Raw genomic sequence first — 22,159 nt, forward strand, 5'->3', positions numbered from 1 at the left:
CCAGGTTCTTGAACAGCTGGGATTTCAGACCTGTATGACCACACCCAGCAGTTTAGACTGCTGTGTGAAGCCCCTCTTAGGGAAAAAGAGGTTCTGAGCTCCTCCATGCCCTTTTAGCCAACAACATTTTCTCACTTGTTAAAGGCTCTGGAATTCTTGTAAAATGTCACTTGAAAGCCACTGTCCTACTACAACTCTCTTATTTAACAGATGACAGCCCTAGAAAGTGGAGACAGGAAGGGGCTTTCCCAGAGGCACACACCCTGGCAGAGTGACTCGTATTAATCCTGTGACACTGGACTCTTGTGAACTTAGCTGCCCCCATGTCTGGACTACCCCGGCTTCTTCTGTCCTACCTCCACCATGGAAAAGCCCTGTGGCTTGCTGCCAGGGACCAAAGCCAAATCTATTTCCACTTTTTCTAATGACTGTGTCTTCACATAGACTGGCTGGCTGCTCTGAGCTCGGGAGAGCTAGGGAGCTGGGACAGAAATACCAAGGTGGTCGAGGGTACTGTGACACAGAGAACAAGCTTGGTAACCCGGCTGAGGACAACCATAAGGTGACTGCATCTCAAATCCCTTAAGTACCTTCCTCTAGTGAGTTGGGGTGGGAGCCCAGCATCACACAGGCAAAGCAGTTCTGGTATTCCCTGTGCCACCCTGTGTCCTCAGCTAGACCCCTCCCAGCTTCAAGCATCTCACTCCTACTGTCCTGTCCCAGTGACCCTATATCCTGAGCCATCTCCTAAAGCAGGCCAAGTCATAAGGACCTCAGACAGCCTTCAAGGCAAGAGGTAGAAACCAGGAGCTGAAGAAACCATAACTATGAGAAGTACTGGCCAGGAAAACACACACACACACACACACACACACACACACACACACACACACACACACACATACACACACACACGAATACACTCATTAGCTTGGGAGACAAAACCACTAATATCATGGATCTGATTCAAGCCCCAGTTTTGAAGCCACACTTCAGCCTGCCATTCACAGCTGTAACCTAGGGCTAAACAAAAGCAGTATTTCCAGACGTTCCTAATGAGACGCTTCTCATACTCAGGTCTTCCAATCTTCCTGCTTTCAAAGGAAATGCACAGACCTCTCATTGTCTTCAGCACTGCTTTTCATGGTGGTGTGTGTGTGTGTGTGTGTGTGTGTGTGTGTGTGCATGAGCACACACAGAGGATGGAACCAAAGATCTCTCACATGCTAGGCAAGATCACTACCATTGAGCTACATATGCCCCAGCCCAGTCTCTCAGTATTGGTTACACTCCTTAGTTCCATTCTGTCTCTTGTGATCACCTGAAGCCCCTGAAGGAAGTGAAAGTCTTCACTGAGACTAGCAGTTTCTGCCGGCCTCCTCTGTGCATGAGCCTGAGCTGCCTACTCTGGGAGACAAAAGGCCTGATAGTCACTTCTTCCTTTGTCTATGGCACTTGTCTCCTCCTGCCCAGGCCCAAGTCTTCATCACCTTCCATGAGCTGTTGGACCAGGACCTCCCTCCCCACTGCTGTATTTTATAAAAAGAAAGCCAAGGATATGTTTGATAGAACATGGTATGGTAAGGTGGGAGGGATGCCTCTGCGGACCCATGCCGAGGCAGCCCTTCCCTCTAGTACAGAATAGAGTTTATTTAGGGGGAGGGAGGGAGAGAGAGAGAGAGAGGGGGAGAGAGAGAGAGAGAGAGAGAGAGAGAGAGAGAGAGAGAGAGAGAGAGAGAGAGAGAGAAGAGAGGGAGTAGAGGCTGGCTAAGGAAACATGGAGGGAGGGGTAATGGGGAGAGGGGAGAAAGGGAGAAAGGTTCAGGGAGAGAAAGGGCAGAGAGTAAGAGAGTAAGAGAGCAAGGAGGGGGTGAAATGTCCCTTTTATTGTAAGCCAGGCATACCTGGCTGTTGCCAGGTAACTGTGGAGTGGAGCCTAGAAGGAATGCTAACATCCCCGGCTTTGACAACTTACAGGGTGGCAAAAACATCAGATTGTTCATTTAAAACAAACTCTACTGGGGCTGGAGAGATGTCTTGGGTGTTAATTTTGCTTGTTGCTCCTCCAGAGGGCCAGAGTGCAGTTCCTGGCATACACATTAAACTGCTCACAACTGCCTGAAACTCCAGCTATGGGGGTTACCTCACCCTCTTCTGATATGTGTGGGTACTTCACTCACACACGCATGCACGCACACACACACACACACACACACACACACACACTACCATCCTCATCTGCTGAGACACAGCAGCGCCAGCACCTTGGAGCTACCTGCCAACACTTTGACTTTTATGCTGTCATTTTGTGGACGTCTTGGAACCTTTAAATCTTGAATTCATTGAGCACTTCCATTCACAGCATGATCATTAACTGAAACAAAAGTAACCTCGCAAAACCTAAACCCTCTACTGTAGTGTGTAGTGGGGACAGAACTGTCCCCAAAGGACTAATGGTGGAAAGTGCCAGAGATGTCTTCCCAAATGGGTGTGGAAGCCTCGGGGAAGGTCAGTTTGCAGAGGGTTTTCTAAAAACACTGCCCATTCACAGTGTGAATGGGCTCACACACACACAACATGCACAGACTTTTTCTCAGAAGAGGAAACTGCCTTGTCACCTGTGTCTTCATTTCTTAAATGTCAGCCGCAGAGGATGTGGCCCTGCCACCATTACCCCAATCTGGTTCTTCGTCTGAGAGACAGGAACATAATTCGCTAAGGGAAGCTGGAGGGTGCCACATGAGAAACTGGACATCCAATTCCAGGAACTTGGGCTGTCTGGGAGTTCTGACTAGACATTGTCCCTGTGTGTAGGGAGAGCCTGGTACGTGCCGCAGGCTTGGGTGGGGACAGCGTGTTGGTTACTTACCTCATTGCTGTGAGGAAGTACTCAACAAAAGCAGCTTAAGGAAGCACTGTTTCTGGCACAGAGTCTGAAAGTCCAGGCCATTGTGTAAGGAAGGCCTGGTGACAGGGGTGTGAGGCAGATGGTGGCACTGCATCTGCTCTCAGAACGCAGAGAAAGATGAATGCTGGTGCTTAGCTCATATTCAGGATGAGTCTTCCCACCTCAATCAAAGTGATCTAGAAACTCCCTCATAGGCATGGCTACAGGGTGGGGAAGCTCAGTGGTCAGGGTCTTTGCTATCCCCATATGGCTTGAGTACCATGGGCAGCTAAAGAGGACATTTCTTCCTATGAGGGTGAGCAAGGCCATCTTTGCCTCCCATCCCTTTTGGAACCACTGGCAGAGGAGAAGGTCTATTTGAGAGGCTTATGAATCAACTCCAAAGCAAGTGGGGATATAGGAAGCATGGCCCTGGAGGCACTGGGAAATCCCAAGCCAAGACCTGAGGAGACCTGGGCATGAGTGGAAGTGGGTGCATTCTGGTGAGAATATCCCATCTGGGAGCGAAGAGACCCTTCCCTGAAATCTCCCCCAGAACGATGAGCTTTCTGTGACTGGAGGCTTGTATGTGACTATCACATGGCACAGAGCCACCCTTGACCTTTCAAGGTTCCACAGGAACATTCCCTCTCCATGCTCCAGAAAACGGATACTTAAAGAGGATAAGTCACTCGCCTTGGGCCTCACAGATGGGACTCCAACTCCTCTCTAGTGTCTGGAACCCTGTTGTTCATATTCTTAGGCTCCTCCCACCCCCAGCCCTCAGCAGCAGTGCAAGTTCACTCTCTGCCTTTGCCTACCATAATCCGATGACATATCTGAGTGTATCTCTCCTCCCAGACCATAGTCTGTGTGCCACCATGGATCTGGGATCTCCAGAGGGCAGCTACCTGGAACTCCTTAACAGTGATGCCGACCCCCTACATCTCTACCACCTCTATGACCAGATGGACCTGGCTGGGGAGGAGGAGATCGAACTCAGCTCAGGTGGGTCTCATTCCCCAGGACCTCTCCTGGCCTTCTCAGGACTTCTGCAGGCAGGAGACAGTTAGCAAGCTGGAGAAAAAGCACTGGCTGCCTGTCAGAACCATGGACAGCTCCCCGACTTCGCTTATTGCGCTGACCCTCATTTGGAGCCGGTCTCCCTCCTTCCTCACTGCCCCTCCTCCCAGACACCCAGGCTTCATCCTACTGGCTTTCCCCTTGCAGAGCCAGACACAGATACCATCAACTGCGACCAGTTCAGCAAGCTGTTGCAGGACATGGAACTGGATGAAGAGACCCGGGAGGCCTATGCCAACATTGGTAAGGAGGTCGCAGAGGTCAGAGAAAAGACCAAGAAGAGTCTTTTTCACTAATGTCACTAGGTCCTTCCCACCAAAATTACAGCTAGGGTCAGCAACTAGGGCTAGAAGGGAGGGTACTTAGAGGAGGTGGAGGAAGAGGAGGGGGAGGGGGAGGAGGGGGAGGGGGAGGAGGAGGAGGAGGAGCAGGAGGAGGAGGAGGAAGGGAAAGACTAAAGGGATGCAGACCCTTTCCCTGATGGCTACCAAGCCAATCGTGTCCTTTTACAGTACTTCCCTTACTTTCTTTCTGTTTATGCGTTTTGCTTGTTGGGTTAGTTTTATTTTGCTTCTGAGACAAGGTCTTTTGTAGCCCAGGCTGTTCTGGGACTCACTATGTATTCCAGTCCAGTCTCAAACTCATGGCAATGCTCCAGCCTCGGCTGTGGAACCACAGCACGCACCACATCCAGCTCTACACTTCCATTTCCATTTTTTTCTGCTCCTCTTTTACACAAAGCCCACACCACACACCCTTCCCCAGCACCTAAGCCAATGAGCCGCCATGCATCAGTCGACACTGGCAACGTGTTGGTTTTTACACCCGTAAGACCACACTGACGCCTTGGAGCAGCCGATGAAGTCTGTGACGTGAGAATCTTCTATTCACAGAGGAGGAAATTAAGGTGGAGAGAGATGAAGTGGCCTCAAGGCTGAGTCAGATGGCAGATCTGAAATCCCATGCCAAGGCTCCACACTTCCAAGCACTGACTTAAATACAAAAAGGAAGTGTCTGAAATTGAGCAGTTTGACAAGGCATGTCCATCAAAGTAGCTTCATGGGGTAACAGCGTTTGCCACCAAGCCTGATGAGCTGAATTTAAGCCCCAGGAGTCAGGTAGTGGGAAGATAGGACAGACTCTGCCAGTTGTCCTACAACATACTTCTAACGTTGCTGCCCACCTCTGGCTAACACCCACTATTTGTTCTCTTCACTGAGATGAGGAAACAGGAACCAGAAACATTAAGCAGCCAGCCCAAGGAGGTCCAGCAGAGGGAGCTAGTGGAGAATAGAGGCAGAATTTGAACTCAGCCCAGTGGCAGACATTTTCATGGGCACATGCTTTCCTTATCTAATAAGACAGAAAACACATGAAAAGCTATGTCTGTTTGCTCATTCATTCAAAACATACTCAGTAACCTTTATAAAGACCCTACTGTGCACCAGCCCAGAAGGTCCTTAGCCTGCGGCTAGACACACAGCAAGATTTCAGGAGATCCTTTGTTTGGTTGGTTTTGGTTTTTGGTTTTAAGACAGGATCTCTCTACATCACCCTGGCTGTCCTGGAACTTTGTAGACCAGGCTGGCCTCGAACTAAGATCTTCTCTGAGGCACGCACCACCGCCGCCTTCCGTGGGAACCTTTTTGACTGACCGTGTGCTTCTTTATCTGGCAGCGGAACTGGATCAGTACGTGTTCCAGGATACCCAGCTCGAGGGCCTGAGCAAGGACCTCTTCAGTAAGTCGGGAGAAGTTGATCTAGGCTCAGTCTTTAGTCCTTCCTGACCTGAAGAAATGGCTGACAGCCACACCTCCTCATGGTGGCTTTCCCGGGGATTCTGTGATTGTGATGTGAGTCTCTGGTGTTTCTCCAAAGTAGAGCACATTGGAGCAGAGGAAGGCTTTGGTGAGAACATAGAGATCCCTGTAGAAGCAGGACAGAAGCCTCAGAAGAGACGTGAGTGAGCCCCTCCCTGACCCATCCTGTCCTTTCTCAGATCCGGTCCTTCCTTCCGTCTGCAGCCTGCTGTGTCCCACTTGTCTCCATTTAGTCCTATCTGTCTCCCCACCACATCCCCATGCCACACAGCTCTAGAGCCCAGGGGGTGGGGATCTATGTGGGATGCTTTGATTCCTGTTCCTCAATGACTGAGTCCTGCTTCCCTTTGGGTCTCTGAGGAATATCTCTTTAAGCAATGGGTAAGGCCTCAGGCAGGACTGGGATGGAATCCTGAATCTGCTGTTCATAGGCTGTGTTACTGTGACTAGGGACCTCTACACCCCCCTGCCCTGTCTCCTGCCTCCTTAGTCTGTCCTCTCTGGGTGGCCATTGATGCTTTCCCATGCAGGTTAGGGCACCCCTGCCTTGCTGATCCTCTAGTTGTCATAAGATACATCTGAGAGGCCTGTGTGGCCTGTCCGACCTCCTCCCCTGGCTCATCACAGAGGGACGATGCTCTGGCAGCCTACCCCACTGTTCCTGAGATGTTTTCCTCTCACCCTTCAAAGCCATTAGCTCACTTTGACCAGGAAACCCTCCCTGACCACACATCCACATAAAGTCACTGTCTTATTTATGCTTATTTCTCTCTTTTTTTTTAATGTATGTATTTTATATCTGTGGATGCTTTGCCTGCATGTGTGTCTGTGTACTACATGAGTGGTGCCTGCAGAGGCCAGAAGAGAGCAACAGATCCCCAGAGACAAGAATTACAGATTGTTGTGAGCCATCATGTGGGTCCTGGGAATTGAACTCAGGTCTTGTGGGAAAGCAGATGGTACTCTTAACCACTGAGCCATCTCTCCTGTCCTTTTTATATGTTTGTGTGTGTGTGTGTGTGTGTGTGTGTGGTGTGTATGTGTGTGTGTCTCCCAGGCCTTTTGCATGCCAGGCAAACATTTTACATTAAACTGCATCCCCAAGCCCTGTAATATTTATTTACTGGTGGTCATGGGATTCTGGCATGGCATGTGCTATAAACATCTAAAGCCCTAAGAATAAACAATGGCAGCATTTGCATCTTCTCCCCTTCCTGGCCTTAGCATCTCTCCCTGAAGGCAGTTTGTGTCCAACACTCTCTTTCGAGCCTTGTTGGAATGCTCCACTCAATTGTTCTACCCCTACCCCCCCACACACACACATGCACACTCACACACACTCACACACACACACATACCTATGCATACACATAAGGCATAGACACGTGTGCATGTGCATATACACACACACACATATGCACATATATACAAGTACACACACATGCACACACTATTACCCTCTGCCATGTGTGGGAGGTATTTCTAGATTGCTGATGGAAAACACAAGGCTCTGTCTGCAGATTTCCCCGTCTTCTCCTCTCTCCCTTCTTCTCTTCCTCCCTTTTTGCAGATTTCTTTCCTTTAATTGTTGTGTGTACGGACACACACATACTATGGTGAATATGTCAATATCAGACAGCTCTGGGATTAGTTCTCTTCCACCTTTACATGGTTCTGGGGGTTGGCTTTCCCCCTTCTCTCCCTCTTCCCTTCTTCCCTCTCTTCTTTCCTTCCCTGCACGCAGCCCCTCCCCTCGGTTGATATTGGGATCTATTTGCCTTGAGATGCTCCATCCATTGGTAGATTCCTTGGTCCATCTACCCATCTCCTTTGGGTGCCTTGCCAGTAAATTACAGCCTAGGAATCCCTTTGCTGCCTGCCCCTCCCCAGCATGCTGGCTCTTTCACATCTGACTCAAGCAGCATCCTTGGGTGGCTGCCCCAGTTGGCTCCATGAGCCTCTTGCTGAGGGACATGGTTTTCACCACTAACCTGTGGAGATAATCTCTGCTTCCCACTGTTGTCTGCAAGTGGACATGTGCGTGCAAAGGTATAGGATCCACAGAGGAAGTATCAAGGCTCTCTGGCAGGCTGTGAGGACAACCTGAGTAGAGCCCAGAGCAGTTGGCTCTAATAGTTTTTCAGTTTTAGCCTCACCTGATCTGTGACTCTGCCTCTCCCTTACTCTCACCTACCTGCCAATATGCTTTATAGCTAAGACATGGGCTCCAGCCCTGGCACTGGCCAGCACCCTGAGGTATAGGGGAGAAGTGGGACACAGTTTCTCAATTCCTCAGGCAAGGTCACAGAGCCTGCTGGGACCCAAGAAATCTCTATGGCTGGGTACATCCCAACCCAGGGCCACTGATCTTAGGGTTCTCTTTGCAGGCTTCCCGGAAGAGCATGCTATGGACTCAAAGCACAGGAAGCTAGGTGAGATGGGCAGGTGGTTCAGAGGGGTCCCATTTAGGGGAGCACAGCCCCCCTCAAATACAGCACAAGCCAGCACTGAACACCAGGGATCAGGGTTGGAGTAGTTCAGAGGTAGAGTGTGTGACTATTGTGAACGAGGCCCTCGTTGAATTCTAGCATCATAGGAGTAGGAGGAAAGGAGGGAGGAAGGAAAGGGGAAGAGAAAAGAATAGAGGATAAAACATCCCCACTGAGGGAATCTACTGCTGTCCCTCCCACTTGTCGCCCCTCCATGTCTCTGTCAGTCACACCACTAGGTGCTAGGGACACCACTATAGGCAAGACAGGCTCAGCTGCTGCTCCTGGAGAAATAAGTGCCCCTTGAGAGGGAATTGGTCTTTCACCCCACATCACTAAACAGAAGATGGGTGCTGTGAACAATCCCCCCTCACTGCCTCTGTCTCCTGCAGTGCCCACCTCTAGGACCTCACTGAACTATTTGGATCTCCCCACTGGGCACATCCAGATCTTCACCACTCTGCCCCAGGGACTCTGGCAAATCTCAGGGGCTGGCACAGGTCTCTCCAGTGTCCTAATCTACCACGGTGAGTGTGGGAGCCCAGCATTAAAGCTGACTGCCTCTCCTTCCTCCCTAACCCCTGACCTTGTTCTTTCCCACTGCCGACATTGGCAATTGTGACATAGCACCTGGTCATAAATCCTCTCTCCCCAAACCTGTCTCTGTCTTTGTTTCTCCCAAAAAACAAAGTCCGGGAGTGTCTCTAAGGTGGTCTGCCTATGTGAGCAGTGTTTCTAGGGTGGTCTGCCTATGTGAGCAGTGTCTCTAGGGTGATCTGCCTATGTAATCAGTGTCTCTAAGGTGGTCTGCCTATGTGAGCAGTGTCTCTAAGGTGGTCTGCCTATGTGAGCAGTGTTTCTAGGGTGGTCTGCCTATGTGAGCAGTGTCTCTTAGGTGGTCTGCCTATGTGAGCAGTGTCTCTAGGGTGATCTGCCTATGTGATCAGTCTTGTAGCCTTCTCTGTGTGATTACTTCCTCTCCCCTCAGTTTTTCTTCATTAAAAATATTTTATTTTATTAGTATTTGTGCACACACACATCAGAGTGCATGGCTGCAAGGCTTGAAGAAGCCAGAGGCGACAGATCTCTCTGGAGTGGGAGATACAGGCTGTTGTGAGCAGCCTGGTGTGGATGCCGGGAGCCCGATCAGGATCACTGGGAAGTAGTATCATGCATGCTCCTACTCACTGTGCCACCTCTGCAGCCCTCAAACACAAAGCAAAGCAAACAATCAAAACCCCTCATTTTATTTTTAAACTCTGACATTGATCATACTCACTATTCAGCCAAACAATAAGAGACTGGAGACTTGAGTGTCCCCCCCCCCCTTGCCAGCGTGCTGGGATGAGGTTTGCTGTGCATCTGTGCACAGCTCTCTCTAATTTGCCTTTTTTTTTCTGACCAATTAAATGTTGATCCACCATAGAAAGGCTGCCAATAAGCCCCGGGAAGGCATGGCTGGGCTTTAAGGGACGAGGTGGGGATGCTCAAGCCGATAGCCTCCTTAGACAAGGGCTTCCCAGAAGCAAGGGGGCAACTGCTAACATGTAGGGAAATGAGTGCTGACCATACTGTGGGAGTGCGGGGGAGCAGATGCTCTGAGCACCCTGTGAGCATACTGCGTCCACTTCACGAGGGACAGGATGCAACTCAGTCTTCTCTCCCCAAACTCAGCAAGTGCTCACCTCGAGAGCAATAAGAGACCATTTATCCCAAAGCCAGATATGAGTGACCACCGCTGGGAACACAGAGTCGGGGTGCCTCAAATGCCACATTCCAACATGGAAACAGTTAAATGAATGTTTTATAGAGACAGAACAAGAGAGTTGTAAGTCAAAGTATCTTGCAAATACATTGGTGCAAACCTCAGCATTGCAACAACGAGGGATGCCTCTGCTAGCGTCCACACCTGCTATCTGATGGCATTCTTAGCCTTTGGGTTGGTGGAAATAGCATCTGGTACATTCTAAAAAGGATTTGTACCTAAAGTCTTAAGGATGCTAGTTTAAACACAGAGGTGGGCAATTAACGTTTGTGGGGTGGGTGCTAAAGACTACCCAAGACAATTTGGCTCTGAACCTGCAAACTTCCAGCTCTCCACAGGCACAGAAGTCCTAACTAGTCGGTCAGCATTTAACACAGATGTAGTGCTCTCCCCACTCCAGGAGAAAGGCATTTTACACTCTACCATTTGATTGGAGCAGAGATGGCCCCAGCACACTTCTGGATGTGTTCCTAGTGGATATATCCTCCTTATCTTTGGTGTAGGTGAGATGCCCCAGGTCAACCAAGTGCTCCCTTCAAGCAGCCTCAGTATCCCCAGTCTCCCCGAGTCCCCAGACCGGCCTGGCTCCACCAGCCCCTTCACACCATCTGCAGCTGACCTGCCCAGCATGCCCGAACCTGCGCTGACCTCCCGTGTAAATGAGACAGGTGAGGCCTGGGGCACTGAAAGAGGCGTTGGAAACAGGCCTTGGGGAAGGATATTTATCAGACAGTCAGAGTTGCCTGAGGAGATGGGCAAGTCAGCCCATGGGTGACGGATCATGAGGGAGGGTGTGTGAGGACTGGGGCAGAGAGTGTGACTGAGGGTCGGATGACAGCTGGGACACATATGTCCATCCAAGCAGAACCACAAGCCACAAGCCTCCTGTTGATCCTTGGGGTGTGAAAGCATACTCCACTGAAACTGGAAACTTATAGAACATGTGTTTGAATGTTGCTTTTCTTTGTCTGGAGACAGGGTCTTGCTATATAGCCCTAACTGACCTGCAATTCAATATATACCTATTAGATTGATTGTAAACTTGCAGAAATTCTATCTAATCCCCTGAGAGCTAGGATTATACATACTGCAATGTCTGGCTTACCATAATCTTTAAAGCATTGATTTAAATTTTTTCTTAAACTGGAGATATCAGATACAGTCTTGGGCAGCCTTCTTGTACCCTGATCTTGGAGCTCAGACATGTGGTCCTGCCCTCAGCATGCCCTACCACTGGGAGGAGTACATGGGCACTCCCCAGACTCTAACTTGACACTGACTTCTCCATCCTCAGAGGACACATCTCCCTCCCCATGCCAAGAGGGTCCCGAGTCTTCCATCAAGCTTCCAAAATGGCCAGGTGAGTGACAGTAGGCCCTCTGTCCTGGAGACCTGACATGAAAGTTCAAAGCACTTCATTCATTCAGTTCCTGGTCAGTTCCTTGTTGTGGGCTCACTTGCTCATTCATCCATTCTTTAACCCATTCGTGTATCACCCAGTTGATTTCCCCATTGCTTAACATCTGTTCTGCCATTGGAGCAGTAGTACACAGGTGTAAGTCTCTCTCCCTGGGAGGCACTGTGGATGAAGGAGGTTAAGTATAGAGCCCAGAACAATGGAGGATGGTCAGCTATTAAAGAATAGCTAACCCCCAGGATGTCCCTTCTGGAGTGCAGCCCCAGGCTTTGTACTGTAGACTCCCCAGTCCCAGGGTCACCTCCATTTCACAGATGAACTAGCCTGAGGTATAGCAGGGCACCACACAGATGGGTTCCCAGGTCTCAACCTTTTAGGTTTTTGGTTTTTGGTGTTGCTGCTGACACCGTTTGTTTGTTTGTTTGTTTGTTTGTTTTGAGACAGACTCTCATTATTTGGCTCACACCATTGAACTGACTCTGTAACTTAGGCTGGCCTCAAACTCACATCCCTATTGTCTCAGCCTCTTGAGTACTAAGATAATAGGTATGCAACACTGTATCCACTGCCTTCACCTTCCCTCCCTCCCTTGTTTCTCCCTTTACTTATTTCTTTCTTCTGTTTTCTTTCTTTCTAACTTACTATGTAGCTGAGGAAAACTTCTGATCTTCCTGCCTCTACCTCCCAAATCCTGGGATTACAGGCATGTACCACCACATTCCTGGTTATGAAACGCAGGGTGACATACATATTAGGCAAGCACTCTGTCAGGAGGTACAACCTCACCAGCCCCACTGTATTTTTTTTTTAAGGCTTTAAATCATGTTTGTTTGTTTAGTGTGTTTAGTGTGTGTGTGTGTGTGTGTGTGTATTTCAGGTTTCATATATGAAAGGAAACATATGATATATGTCTTTCTAAGCCTGGTTCATCTCACTTAACATGTTGAATCCACAAATAACAACTCCCCTCTCAAAACCCATAGGGATGAGTGAGTAACCGAAGGGTTAAGGCAGGTCCCAGGGGGCTGGGAAGCAGTTCCGTGGCAGATCATGGGCTCTGGTTTTATCCACTCCTCTGGGAGAGCAGGAGGGTATGGCTGAATAAGTGAGCTGGCAATGGGCAGCTGTGAGCTATGGAAAAACTCTTGAGGGGGGCAGCTCTGGCCACCTCACCTTCCCCAACCCCTACTCCACTAACACTCTGACTCACCCTGGCTTTTGTAGAGGCTGTGGAGCGATTCCAGCACTCCCTACAGGACAAATACAAGGCATTGCCCCAGAGCCCAAGGGGTCCTCTGGTGGCCGTGGAGCTGGTACGGGCCAGGCTGGAAAGAGGCAGCAACAAGAGCCAGGAAAGGGAGCTGGCCACTCCCGACTGGACAGAGCGCCAGCTAGCCCACGGTGGTCTGGCAGAGGTACTTCAGGTTGTCAGTGACTGCAGGCGACCAGGAGAGACACAGGTGGTCGCTGTGCTGGGCAAGGCTGGCCAGGGAAAGAGCCACTGGGCCAGGACAGTGAGTCACACCTGGGCATGTGGCCAGTTGCTACAATATGACTTTGTCTTCTATGTCCCCTGTCATTGCTTGGATCGTCCCGGGGACACCTACCACCTGCGGGATCTGCTCTGTCCCCCGAGCCTGCAGCCACTGGCCATGGATGACGAGGTCCTTGATTATATCGTGAGGCAGCCAGACCGTGTTCTGCTCATCCTAGATGCTTTCGAGGAGCTAGAGGCCCAAGATGGCCTCCTGCACGGACCCTGTGGATCTCTGTCCCCAGAGCCCTGCTCCCTCCGAGGACTGCTGGCTGGGATCTTCCAGCGGAAGCTACTGCGAGGCTGCACACTGCTCCTCACAGCCCGGCCCCGGGGCCGCCTGGCTCAGAGCCTGAGCAAGGCAGATGCCATCTTTGAGGTGCCCAGCTTCTCTACCAAGCAGGCCAAGACTTACATGAGGCACTACTTTGAGAACTCAGGGACAGCGGGGAACCAAGACAAGGCCCTGGGCCTCCTGGAGGGCCAGCCTCTTCTCTGCAGCTATAGTCACAGCCCTGTTGTGTGCAGGGCTGTGTGCCAGCTCTCCAAGGCCCTGCTAGAACAGGGCACAGAGGCCCAGCTACCTTGTACACTTACAGGACTCTATGTCAGCCTGCTAGGTCCTGCAGCTCAGAACAGTCCTCCCGGAGCCTTAGTCGAGCTGGCCAAGCTGGCCTGGGAGCTGGGACGAAGACACCAAAGCACCTTGCAAGAAACCCGGTTTTCATCCGTGGAGGTGAAAACCTGGGCAGTGACCCAAGGCTTGATGCAGCAGACCCTGGAGACCACGGAGGCTCAACTGGCCTTCTCCAGTTTTCTGCTACAGTGTTTCCTGGGTGCTGTGTGGCTGGCACAGTGCAATGAAATCAAAGACAAGGAGCTGCCACAGTACCTGGCCTTGACTCCGAGGAAGAAGAGACCCTATGACAACTGGCTGGAGGGTGTACCACGCTTTCTGGCTGGATTAGTTTTCCAGCCTCGAGCCCACTGCCTGGGAGCTCTGGTGGAGCCTGCAGTGGCTGCAGTGGCGGATAGGAAACAGAAGGTTCTTACCAGGTACCTGAAGCGCCTGAAGCTGGGGACACTCCGGGCAGGGAGGCTGCTGGAGCTGCTCCACTGTGCCCACGAGACACAGCAACCTGGGATATGGGAGCATGTTGCACACCAGCTCCCTGGCCACCTCTCCTTCCTGGGCACCCGGCTCACACCCCCAGATGTGTATGTGCTGGGCAGGGCCTTGGAGACAGCCAGCCAGGACTTCTCCTTGGACCTTCGTCAGACTGGCGTTGAGCCTTCTGGACTGGGAAACCTCGTGGGACTCAGCTGTGTCACCAGTTTCAGGTGTGGGCAGGGCACAGGGCAGGCATAGACTGTAACTCTGGGGACCCCTATTCCATGGGTACAGCATTAGATGGTACAGAATACCCCCCCCCCATTATAAGATGACAATACTGAGGGCCAGAGAAAGGTAACCATTGCCACTAGCCATGCAGCCTGTGGGGGAGAGTGTCATTCTTCTAACCAATATTTGAATACCTGTGGTGTGCCAGGCACTGGAACACATCTAGAATCGCAGCCTAGCCTGAATTCAGGTTGGTTTCATCCTTCGATCACCAGCGTGTGCCACCATTTTCCCAGGCTCAGAGACACAACCCCCCTTAGCTTCTCTGCCTCCAGTCTTTTCTGTTTCACTGCTCTTTGAATTCAGGCAGCAGAGCCATCTTCCCAGAATGTGAATCTGGTCAGATTCCAGTGCTGCTTGCAGCCCTGCAAGGACTCCCTGTGCCTCTCGGGATGGGGGGTCTAAGTTCTTCCGTTCAGCTCAGTCAAGTCCATGTTGCAGCATGCTGGAGCACAGGGTCATCTCCAGAACAGTTCCTCCCACATCCCTGACACTCACGTTAGAAGGCCTGCCACAGTTGTGCCCAGAATTTAGCACTAAGCTTCCTGGCAGCCAGAGAAAAAGTGAACCAGTAAGGGCTGATGTGGTCGTGGAAGGAGGAGGTCAAGCTAAGAAAAGGATCTTACGAGGTGGGAGGTCCCTTTGCAGAGCCCCACCTGCCCTTGTAATCTCGCCTTGGTGCTGTGCCTGGGTCTGAGGCCTTCCCTCCACAGGGCCTCCTTGAGTGATACAATGGCATTATGGGAGTCCCTTCAGCAGCAGGGAGAAGCCCAGCTACTCCAGGCGGCAGAGGAGAAGTTCACCATTGAGCCATTTAAAGCCAAATCCCCAAAGGATGTGGAAGACCTGGATCGTCTCGTGCAGACCCAGAGGTGAGGAGGCAAGGGGTCAGAGTTAGGTCCAGACTGTGCAGGCAAGCTATATATGTCACATGCACATCCTAGCTACAGAGCTGCCCAATAGTCTTACTTGGCATGCCCACACAGGCCCTCCACTGCAGTCCCACCCAGCCAGGGACTCCGGTTTTGCCCTTTGCCCATTCTAAGCCTGACACCTTGTATCAGTCTCTTCACGGCTGAAGCCATGGAGATATAACCTGCTGGGGGCTAACAAGGAGACCTTCTGCACCTACTAACTGGTGGGACCCTCCTAGCCCCCCAGGCAGCCACAGACCCAGTGCCAGCACCATTTCAACCGTAACAGAGCCAAGGTGCAGAGGACAGGACACAAGGACAAGGAGAGCATTGTCTAAGACCTAAGTGCTGCTGAGCGCTTTCTCCAAGTCTCTCCATGAGTCAGACACAGATAGAACCCTGAGATATTCATATTCTCTCTGTCTCCATCTTTCTCTGTCTCTCTGTCTCTCTCTTTCTCTCTCTCTCTCTCTCTCTCTCTCTCTCACACACACACACACACACACACACACACACACACACACACACACACACACACACACATATACACACCACATGCTATGCAAGTACTCTAACACCAAGCTACATCCCAAGCTCTTATAATATTTTTATTTAGAGACAAGGTCTTACTAAGTTGTTCAGGCTGACCTTGAATTGGATATATAGTTGAAGCTGACCTCCAATTTATCATCCTCCTGCCTCATCCTCTCAAATAGCTGGTAATGTAGGCTTATGCCACTCTGCCTGGCCCTAAGGATGGTCTTTTTTAAAGTACTTTATTTTGAAGTGTGTGTGTGTGTGTGTGTGTGTGTGTGTGTGTGTGTGTGTGTGTGTTTGTTTACCTGTGCGCCTGCATACCTGTGGAGTCCAGAAGAGGGCATCAGACCCTGAGAACTGGAGTTATAGGCAGTTATGAGTCAAACTCTGGTTCTTTGCAAAAGCAATATGACAATATTAACCACTGAGCTAGCTCTTCAGTCCCCAGAAATTGGTTTTTTTTCCAGTTTCAACAACAACTCCCAAGGAAGGCAGTCCTGGGGGGCAGGATGTGGGCACTGGAACATACCAGTGGGGCTACACCTACTTACCAAAGCCCTTTCTGTATAGGCTGAGAAACCCCTCAGAAGATGCAGCCAAGGATCTTCCTGCCATCCGGGACCTTAAGAAGCTAGAGTTTGCGTAAGTGAAGGGAGAAACCACCTCATTGCCCCAAGGTTGTTTCTGCCATCTTCACTGATCTTGGGGCAGTGACAAGGTGAGCAGAAGGGGAGAGATTGGATGACTCCTGCCCACTCACTTAACCACTGGGAAAGTAGCCTTCCTCTGCTGAGTGCGGCTTGTTTGGGTAAGTGCAGGGGTCACTCAGAGCAGCAGAGAATTGGCCATTTACAGGGCAATGCAGACACATGTGCATGTACACACACACTGTACACATTCACACTCATACATATAACACACATGCATATGCATACACACGTGATTTATACTTATGCACAACATATAGCACATAATTTCACATGTACACACTCAGACACATATGCACATGCATACTTGCCTCTGTTAGAAGGATCCTTCTTGAGAAAGTTGAGTGGGTGGCTCAGCGAATTGGGTGCCAGCTTGACTAGGACCGGTCTGGTTGGGCACTGAGAGTCTTGCATGCTTAGGATCCACTCCATCTCAGCAAACTGGGACAATTGGTCCCCCACCCTGTGTAGCCAGGGTAGCAGGAATAGAGATGATAGGAAGCAGTAGGTTCTAGAGAGCAGAGGGTGCCTGGGCTATGACAGGGGAGCCCTGTCCAGTACACGGGCCCTGAAGAGCCCCAAGAGTTATTTAAGTCTGGCTGCCTGAACAACTTTTCCCCCAGTGCTGAGGGTTGAGTCCAGGGCCTTGTGCATACCTGTCAGGCACTCTACCACTGAGGTACATCCCTACCCATTTATTTGCTTGTTTGTTTATACTCCATGCTGGCTTCAAACTTGCTATATAAACCAAGCCAAGCTATATAACTTTGAACTTCTCATCTTCCTGCCTCTACCTCCCAAATGCTAGGGTTATAGGCACACTCTGCCACGCCAAACTTATGTGGTGCAAGGGATAGAACCCAGGGCTTTGTGCATGTTAAGCAGACACTCTGCAATTCAGCTACATTCCCATCCCATTCGTGTGTGTGTGTGTGTGTGTGTGTGTGTTATTTTGAATGGGGTTTTAATATTTAGTCTAGCCTTGAACTTTTGCTCTCCTTGCCTCAGCCCTGCCAAGTACCTACCCAGGATTGCGTGCCTATTCCACCACCCGGCTCTAACACAGCATTCCACCTGTAAAACACTTCACTTCATATCCTAGACAGTTGGGGAGAAGGACATTGATGTCAACTCTCACTTACAAATGGGCATAGTGAGACCAGAGATGAAGTAGTTTCTTCAGCGTTATAAACACCAGGTTAGCTTGCCTGGCTGACTAGCAAACTCTTGTCAGTGTTTGGTCCTCTTAGAGATGAGATCACTCCAGCCAGGAAGACCTTGTCTCAAAACAAAGAGAGCTACCCACAAGATCCTCAGGTCATTTTACATAAAGTCCCCTTCATGAGAAGAGTAGCCCTGGAAGACAGTCATTGGACAGATTTGGAAACTGAGGCTTGGTGATGTTAGTGATTTGCCTGCGGTCCCAGCTGGCCACACACTCGCTGCCAGCTTCCCTGCACCCCCCACAGATAACCAAGTTTCTCTTGTTTTCAACAGGACATAAGGTGCCAAATATGTACAAAGGTAAAAATATTGCTAAAAAGAGGAAATGTCTGAAGACAGCCGCAGGGTGTTTTCTGGCTTTGAATTATTTTCAGCATAAAAAAGCCCCTCCCTGGTGATCGGAACTGCACTCTGGGTACCAGAGGCTGCGGGGTGGAACAGGCTAGAGCCAGGCCAACAGCCACCTACATGCTGGGAGTCCTGAGACAGTTCTGAGGAAGAAAGGAAGGAAACAAGGGGGGCTATTTTAGGGTGTCTCTTGCAGCCACCCCCATGTTCCCCACCCTGCAGGCCTCTTTGACTGTCTGATCAGTCCACTTAAAAACTCTCACATGAGCGGAGGCGGAGGCGGATACATGTGGCTCAGTCGGCAGAGTCCTTCCTAGTAGGCACAAGCCCTGGTTCGATCTCCAGCGCTATCTACACGGCATGGGGACACACATCTGTGGTCCCAGCATCTAGGGTAGAGGCAGGAGAATCACTTCAGTCATCTTACACATCTTAGGTTGGAGGCCTAGGCTCGAGAGCTGGCTTCTCTATGCTCCCTCTTCCCGCTTTCTCCTGAAACAAGACCCAGCCCCCGGTCTCTGGGCCACTGTGGGGCAGTGCCTCTGCCCTGAATGCTCTTCCCTATGCAGCAGGTCCACGCTGGCCCTCACTTTCCTCTGTTTTTTTTTTTTTTTTTCTTGTTTATTTGGATATGTGTGTGCGCATGTGTGCCCTGTTGTGGAGGTTAGAGAACAATTTGGCTCTTTCTACCATGCCGGTCTCAGGGACAAAATTCAGGTCCCAGGTTGGGTGCAGGCACTTTGACCCCACTGACCTTGTCTCTCGGTGTTCTGAGACCCTTCCTGAACTCCCCCACAGTGAATCTGTCTGCAGCATTTCTTATCTCTCATAAGCAGTGACTGAATGGGAAAGCTCATGGGTGATCCAGAATGGGGTTGGGTCCCATCTTGGGCCCCCCCAGGCTTTCCCCACACTGACAAGATCCTTCCAGCCTTCTTCCCTGCAGCACCTGGAGTAAGCCTCCTGGACATCACGGTCCAGACCATGAACCAAGTTCTTTATCTCAATACTAACTCTATGCAAGTAGTATCCTAGCATTGGGGGAGAAATGAGGTTTTCCCAGTGTACTGAATTAGTGAGTTGCAGGTTCAGTGGCCTCTGTATCTGTGCACATAAACACACACACACACACACACACAGAGGAGAGGGGGAGGGAAAGGGAGGGAGAGGGGGAAGGAGGGGAGGGAGAGAAAATATATTTAAAAACAGAAGCTCATGCAATCTGGTGTGACCCTGGGAACAGACCTTGGCTGGTGTGGGGACTTCTTCACCAGGCAAGGGTGAGCATGTATAGACATGAGCAGCAGTGAGGACAGGCTTGCTGCTGAAAGCAGAAAGTGAAGTGGGAGCGTCCCAGCAGGCCTCTGGGTGGTCCTGAGCAGAGCAGTGGCAGAGCAGCACAGTGGGCCATTGAGAGCCCAGCAGGCAGGGATAAGACACTAGGGAGTCAGGGAGGGAGCCTCAGACTGTTCTGCATCTTTGCACTCCACTGGCCGTTTAGGTGTCTGACCTGTCTGACCTCTACTGTTGATTGCTTCCTAGGTTGGGCCCCATCTTGGGCCCCCAGGCTTTCCCCACACTGGCAAAGATCCTTCCAGCCTTCTCTTCTCTGCAACACCTGGAGTAAGTTACAGACCCTGACACCCTCCACCCTCTGCCCCGACTTTGTCCCCAGGGCACATGGGGAGTCTTTCTCCTTTTTCCTCTTCCCTACCATCTGGGGAAACTGTGTGGGAGTCAGGTGACCCCACCATGGGGACTTATGACCCCTAATACAGGGAAGGGACAGAGAATGGGACACCCCAGATTTTAAAAAAAAGTTTGGAGTTTTGCAAGCTTTGAAATTCTTTTCCCCACACAGCCCCCTTCACGGCTCTTCGAAACCACAAAGGGCAGACAGGTGGGAGCAGGGAGCTCTGTTCAATAGATTAGGTTCCAAGAGATGTGGGGGGGGGGGCTGACCAGCAGGCTCCTACAAAGACAAGCAGACAGTCTAGTCCATGGTGTGTGGCCAGCTGAATGGCGCCCCCAGGAGGTTAAGGCCAGCTCCCATAAGCCCAGAGAGGAGCTTATGGTCAAGAGAACCAGGGCTGGAGGACGCTGGCCTGGGGCCACAAGGTAAATGGCTGCATTTGATCCCACCTGCAGCCTGGACTCACTTAGTGAGAACAAGATCGGAGACAAGGGTGTGTCGAAGCTCTCAGCCACCTTCCCTCAGCTGAAGGCCCTGGAGACGCTCAAGTGAGTCCACTGGCCCTGCCTCCTTCCTGCTTCTGGTACAGAACCTTTCTCCAGCCGACCCTCCATCCTGTCATCTGCCCATCTCTCCGTCATTCACTCTTTCTGTTCTAGATCATGCACTCTCCCATTCAGCCACTGAAAATCCATTCTCTGGTCTTCCAAATGGATGTCCAGTCCAGGGACCACCTCAGGAACACTGGCCACCTCTTTAAGACATGATCTCTCTCTGGCTTGGAACTTACCAGTTATGCCAGGCTACCCAGCCAATGAGCCCCCAGAGCTCCACATCTCCACCTCACCAGTGCTGGGAGCACAAGCATGCCCAACATGCCTGGCTTTCTGTGTAGGTCCTGGGGATCGAACTCGAGGCTGTGAGACAAGCATTTTATCGAGTTATCTCTCCAGACCTCATTTATTGGTTTGATGAACAAAGACTTAGGGAAGCCTTGCTATCCTGGGCAACAGTGGAGACCCCAAAGATCCTGCTCCCTGACCTCAGGCCTCTTCATATACAATAAACCAGAAGCAAACAAATAAATAAACAATAATTATAAACCAGTGAGCTGGGGAGGCTGAGACAGTGGAATAACCACACGTTTAAGGCCAGCCTATGAATCGGTCTCAAAAAAAACAAATGGTGGGGGAGGGGCTGGCAGGGTGGTTTAGTCGGTGAAGGTGGCTGCTACTAACCTTGACAATTTGAGTTCTGTCCTCGGGACCTACATGGTAGAAGGAGAGAACCAACCAACTCCGGAACATTGTCCTCTGACCTACACACACACTAAAAAAGAGAAAGAGAAAAAAGTATCAAAATAAAATACACTGTAATAAAAGTTTAATGCATGAAAACTGTTCTGGGATGTTGGAAGAGACAGGATAGGTTGGGGCTTAGCAGTGGAAACACTGAGCGGTGGAAGTTGTCTTTAGCTGTTTTATGCTTTGGGAAGTTAAGGTAGAATGGGTGTGTGGGAGATGGACATGATACACCCGTGATCCCAGCGCTGGAGAGACTGGGGCTGGAGGATCTTTGAGTTCAAGGCTAGCCTGGGCTACATGACACCTTGTTTCAGAACAAAAGATGTAAAAGGGGCCAATAAGATGCCTTAGAGGGTAAAGGCTCTTGCTGCACATGCCGGGAGATAAGAGTTTGGTCTCCAGAACTCATGTAAAAGCATGTCAATGCAGAAACATTGCTCTCCTCCTAAAGCGGTTAAGAGTTTATTTGGGAGCCATCTTGAGTGACCGTGGCTCAGAAACACAGATCTAGGTAATCTCAGACTCCATGTTCCAACATGGAGGCAATTCCATGAAGTTTTATAGTTTTAAAGAACAAAGATAGCCATATAAAATACATTGGCATGGCCAGACAGTTGTGGTGCATGTCTTTAATGCCAGCACTTGGGAGCCAGAGGCAGGCGGATCTCTGTGAGTTCGAGAACAGCCTGGCCTACAGAGTTTCAGGACAGCCAGGGCTACACAGAGAAACCCTGTCTCGAAAAACAAGAAACAAAACAAAACAAAAAATATATTGGTAGGAACCCGAGAGAAGCAGGTACACCAAGTAGGGGGAGCTTTTCTACAGGCCCAAGATGTCATCTGAGGGCAGTCTTAGCTTTTGGATTGGTGGAAGCTAGTGGTCAGCTAAGTTAATAGAGCCCAAGAGGTTTTATCCACCAGCCACACTTCTGACACAGAGGTGGGTAAGGACTGGCTGTTCTTGGGCCTCTCCCGACCTCTCCACAATCTTTCAATCAGTCTCTGCGACACAGAGTCTTTCTAGGAATTCTAATT

At 50.5% G+C, this 22,159-nt stretch overlaps 1 protein-coding gene and 1 long non-coding RNA gene across 11 annotated transcripts in view; one reads left to right on the forward strand and one right to left on the reverse strand.

The window, feature by feature from the left end:
• Ciita (class II transactivator) overlaps nucleotides 1–22,159 on the forward strand; it is a 51,051-nt gene that overhangs the window by 18,005 nt on the left and 10,887 nt on the right. For 6 of the 10 annotated variants that reach the window (XM_006521724.2, NM_001302619.1, NM_001302618.1 and 3 more), the window contains 13 exons: nucleotides 3,749–3,895; nucleotides 4,118–4,213; nucleotides 5,648–5,710; nucleotides 5,849–5,929; nucleotides 8,178–8,222; nucleotides 8,672–8,806; nucleotides 10,548–10,712; nucleotides 11,339–11,404; nucleotides 12,686–14,336; nucleotides 15,111–15,269; nucleotides 16,419–16,490; nucleotides 19,670–19,750; nucleotides 20,276–20,368. In XM_006521724.2, the coding sequence (XP_006521787.1) occupies nucleotides 3,749–3,895; nucleotides 4,118–4,213; nucleotides 5,648–5,710; nucleotides 5,849–5,929; nucleotides 8,178–8,222; nucleotides 8,672–8,806; nucleotides 10,548–10,712; nucleotides 11,339–11,404; nucleotides 12,686–14,336; nucleotides 15,111–15,269; nucleotides 16,419–16,490; nucleotides 19,670–19,750; nucleotides 20,276–20,368 (2,854 nt within the window). Of the gene's footprint in view, nucleotides 1–3,748; nucleotides 3,896–4,117; nucleotides 4,214–5,647; nucleotides 5,711–5,848; nucleotides 5,930–8,177; nucleotides 8,223–8,671; nucleotides 8,807–10,547; nucleotides 10,713–11,338; nucleotides 11,405–12,685; nucleotides 14,337–15,110; nucleotides 15,270–16,418; nucleotides 16,491–19,669; nucleotides 19,751–20,275; nucleotides 20,369–20,479; nucleotides 20,548–22,159 lie in introns of those variants that run through there. The other 4 variants (NM_001243760.2, XM_030248943.1, XM_006521726.4 and 1 more) reach the window with 3 other exon arrangements.
• LOC115488669 lies at nucleotides 4,555–20,486 on the reverse strand. Its single transcript, XR_003951966.1, has 2 exons — nucleotides 16,400–20,486; nucleotides 4,555–5,896 (listed from the first exon to the last, which is right to left on the reverse strand). It is a non-coding gene; the product is annotated as an uncharacterized LOC115488669 (long non-coding RNA).

Source organism: Mus musculus, chromosome 16 (genome assembly GCF_000001635.26).
Source record: "Mus musculus strain C57BL/6J chromosome 16, GRCm38.p6 C57BL/6J".
Classification (NCBI taxonomy): Eukaryota; Metazoa; Chordata; class Mammalia; order Rodentia; family Muridae; genus Mus; species Mus musculus.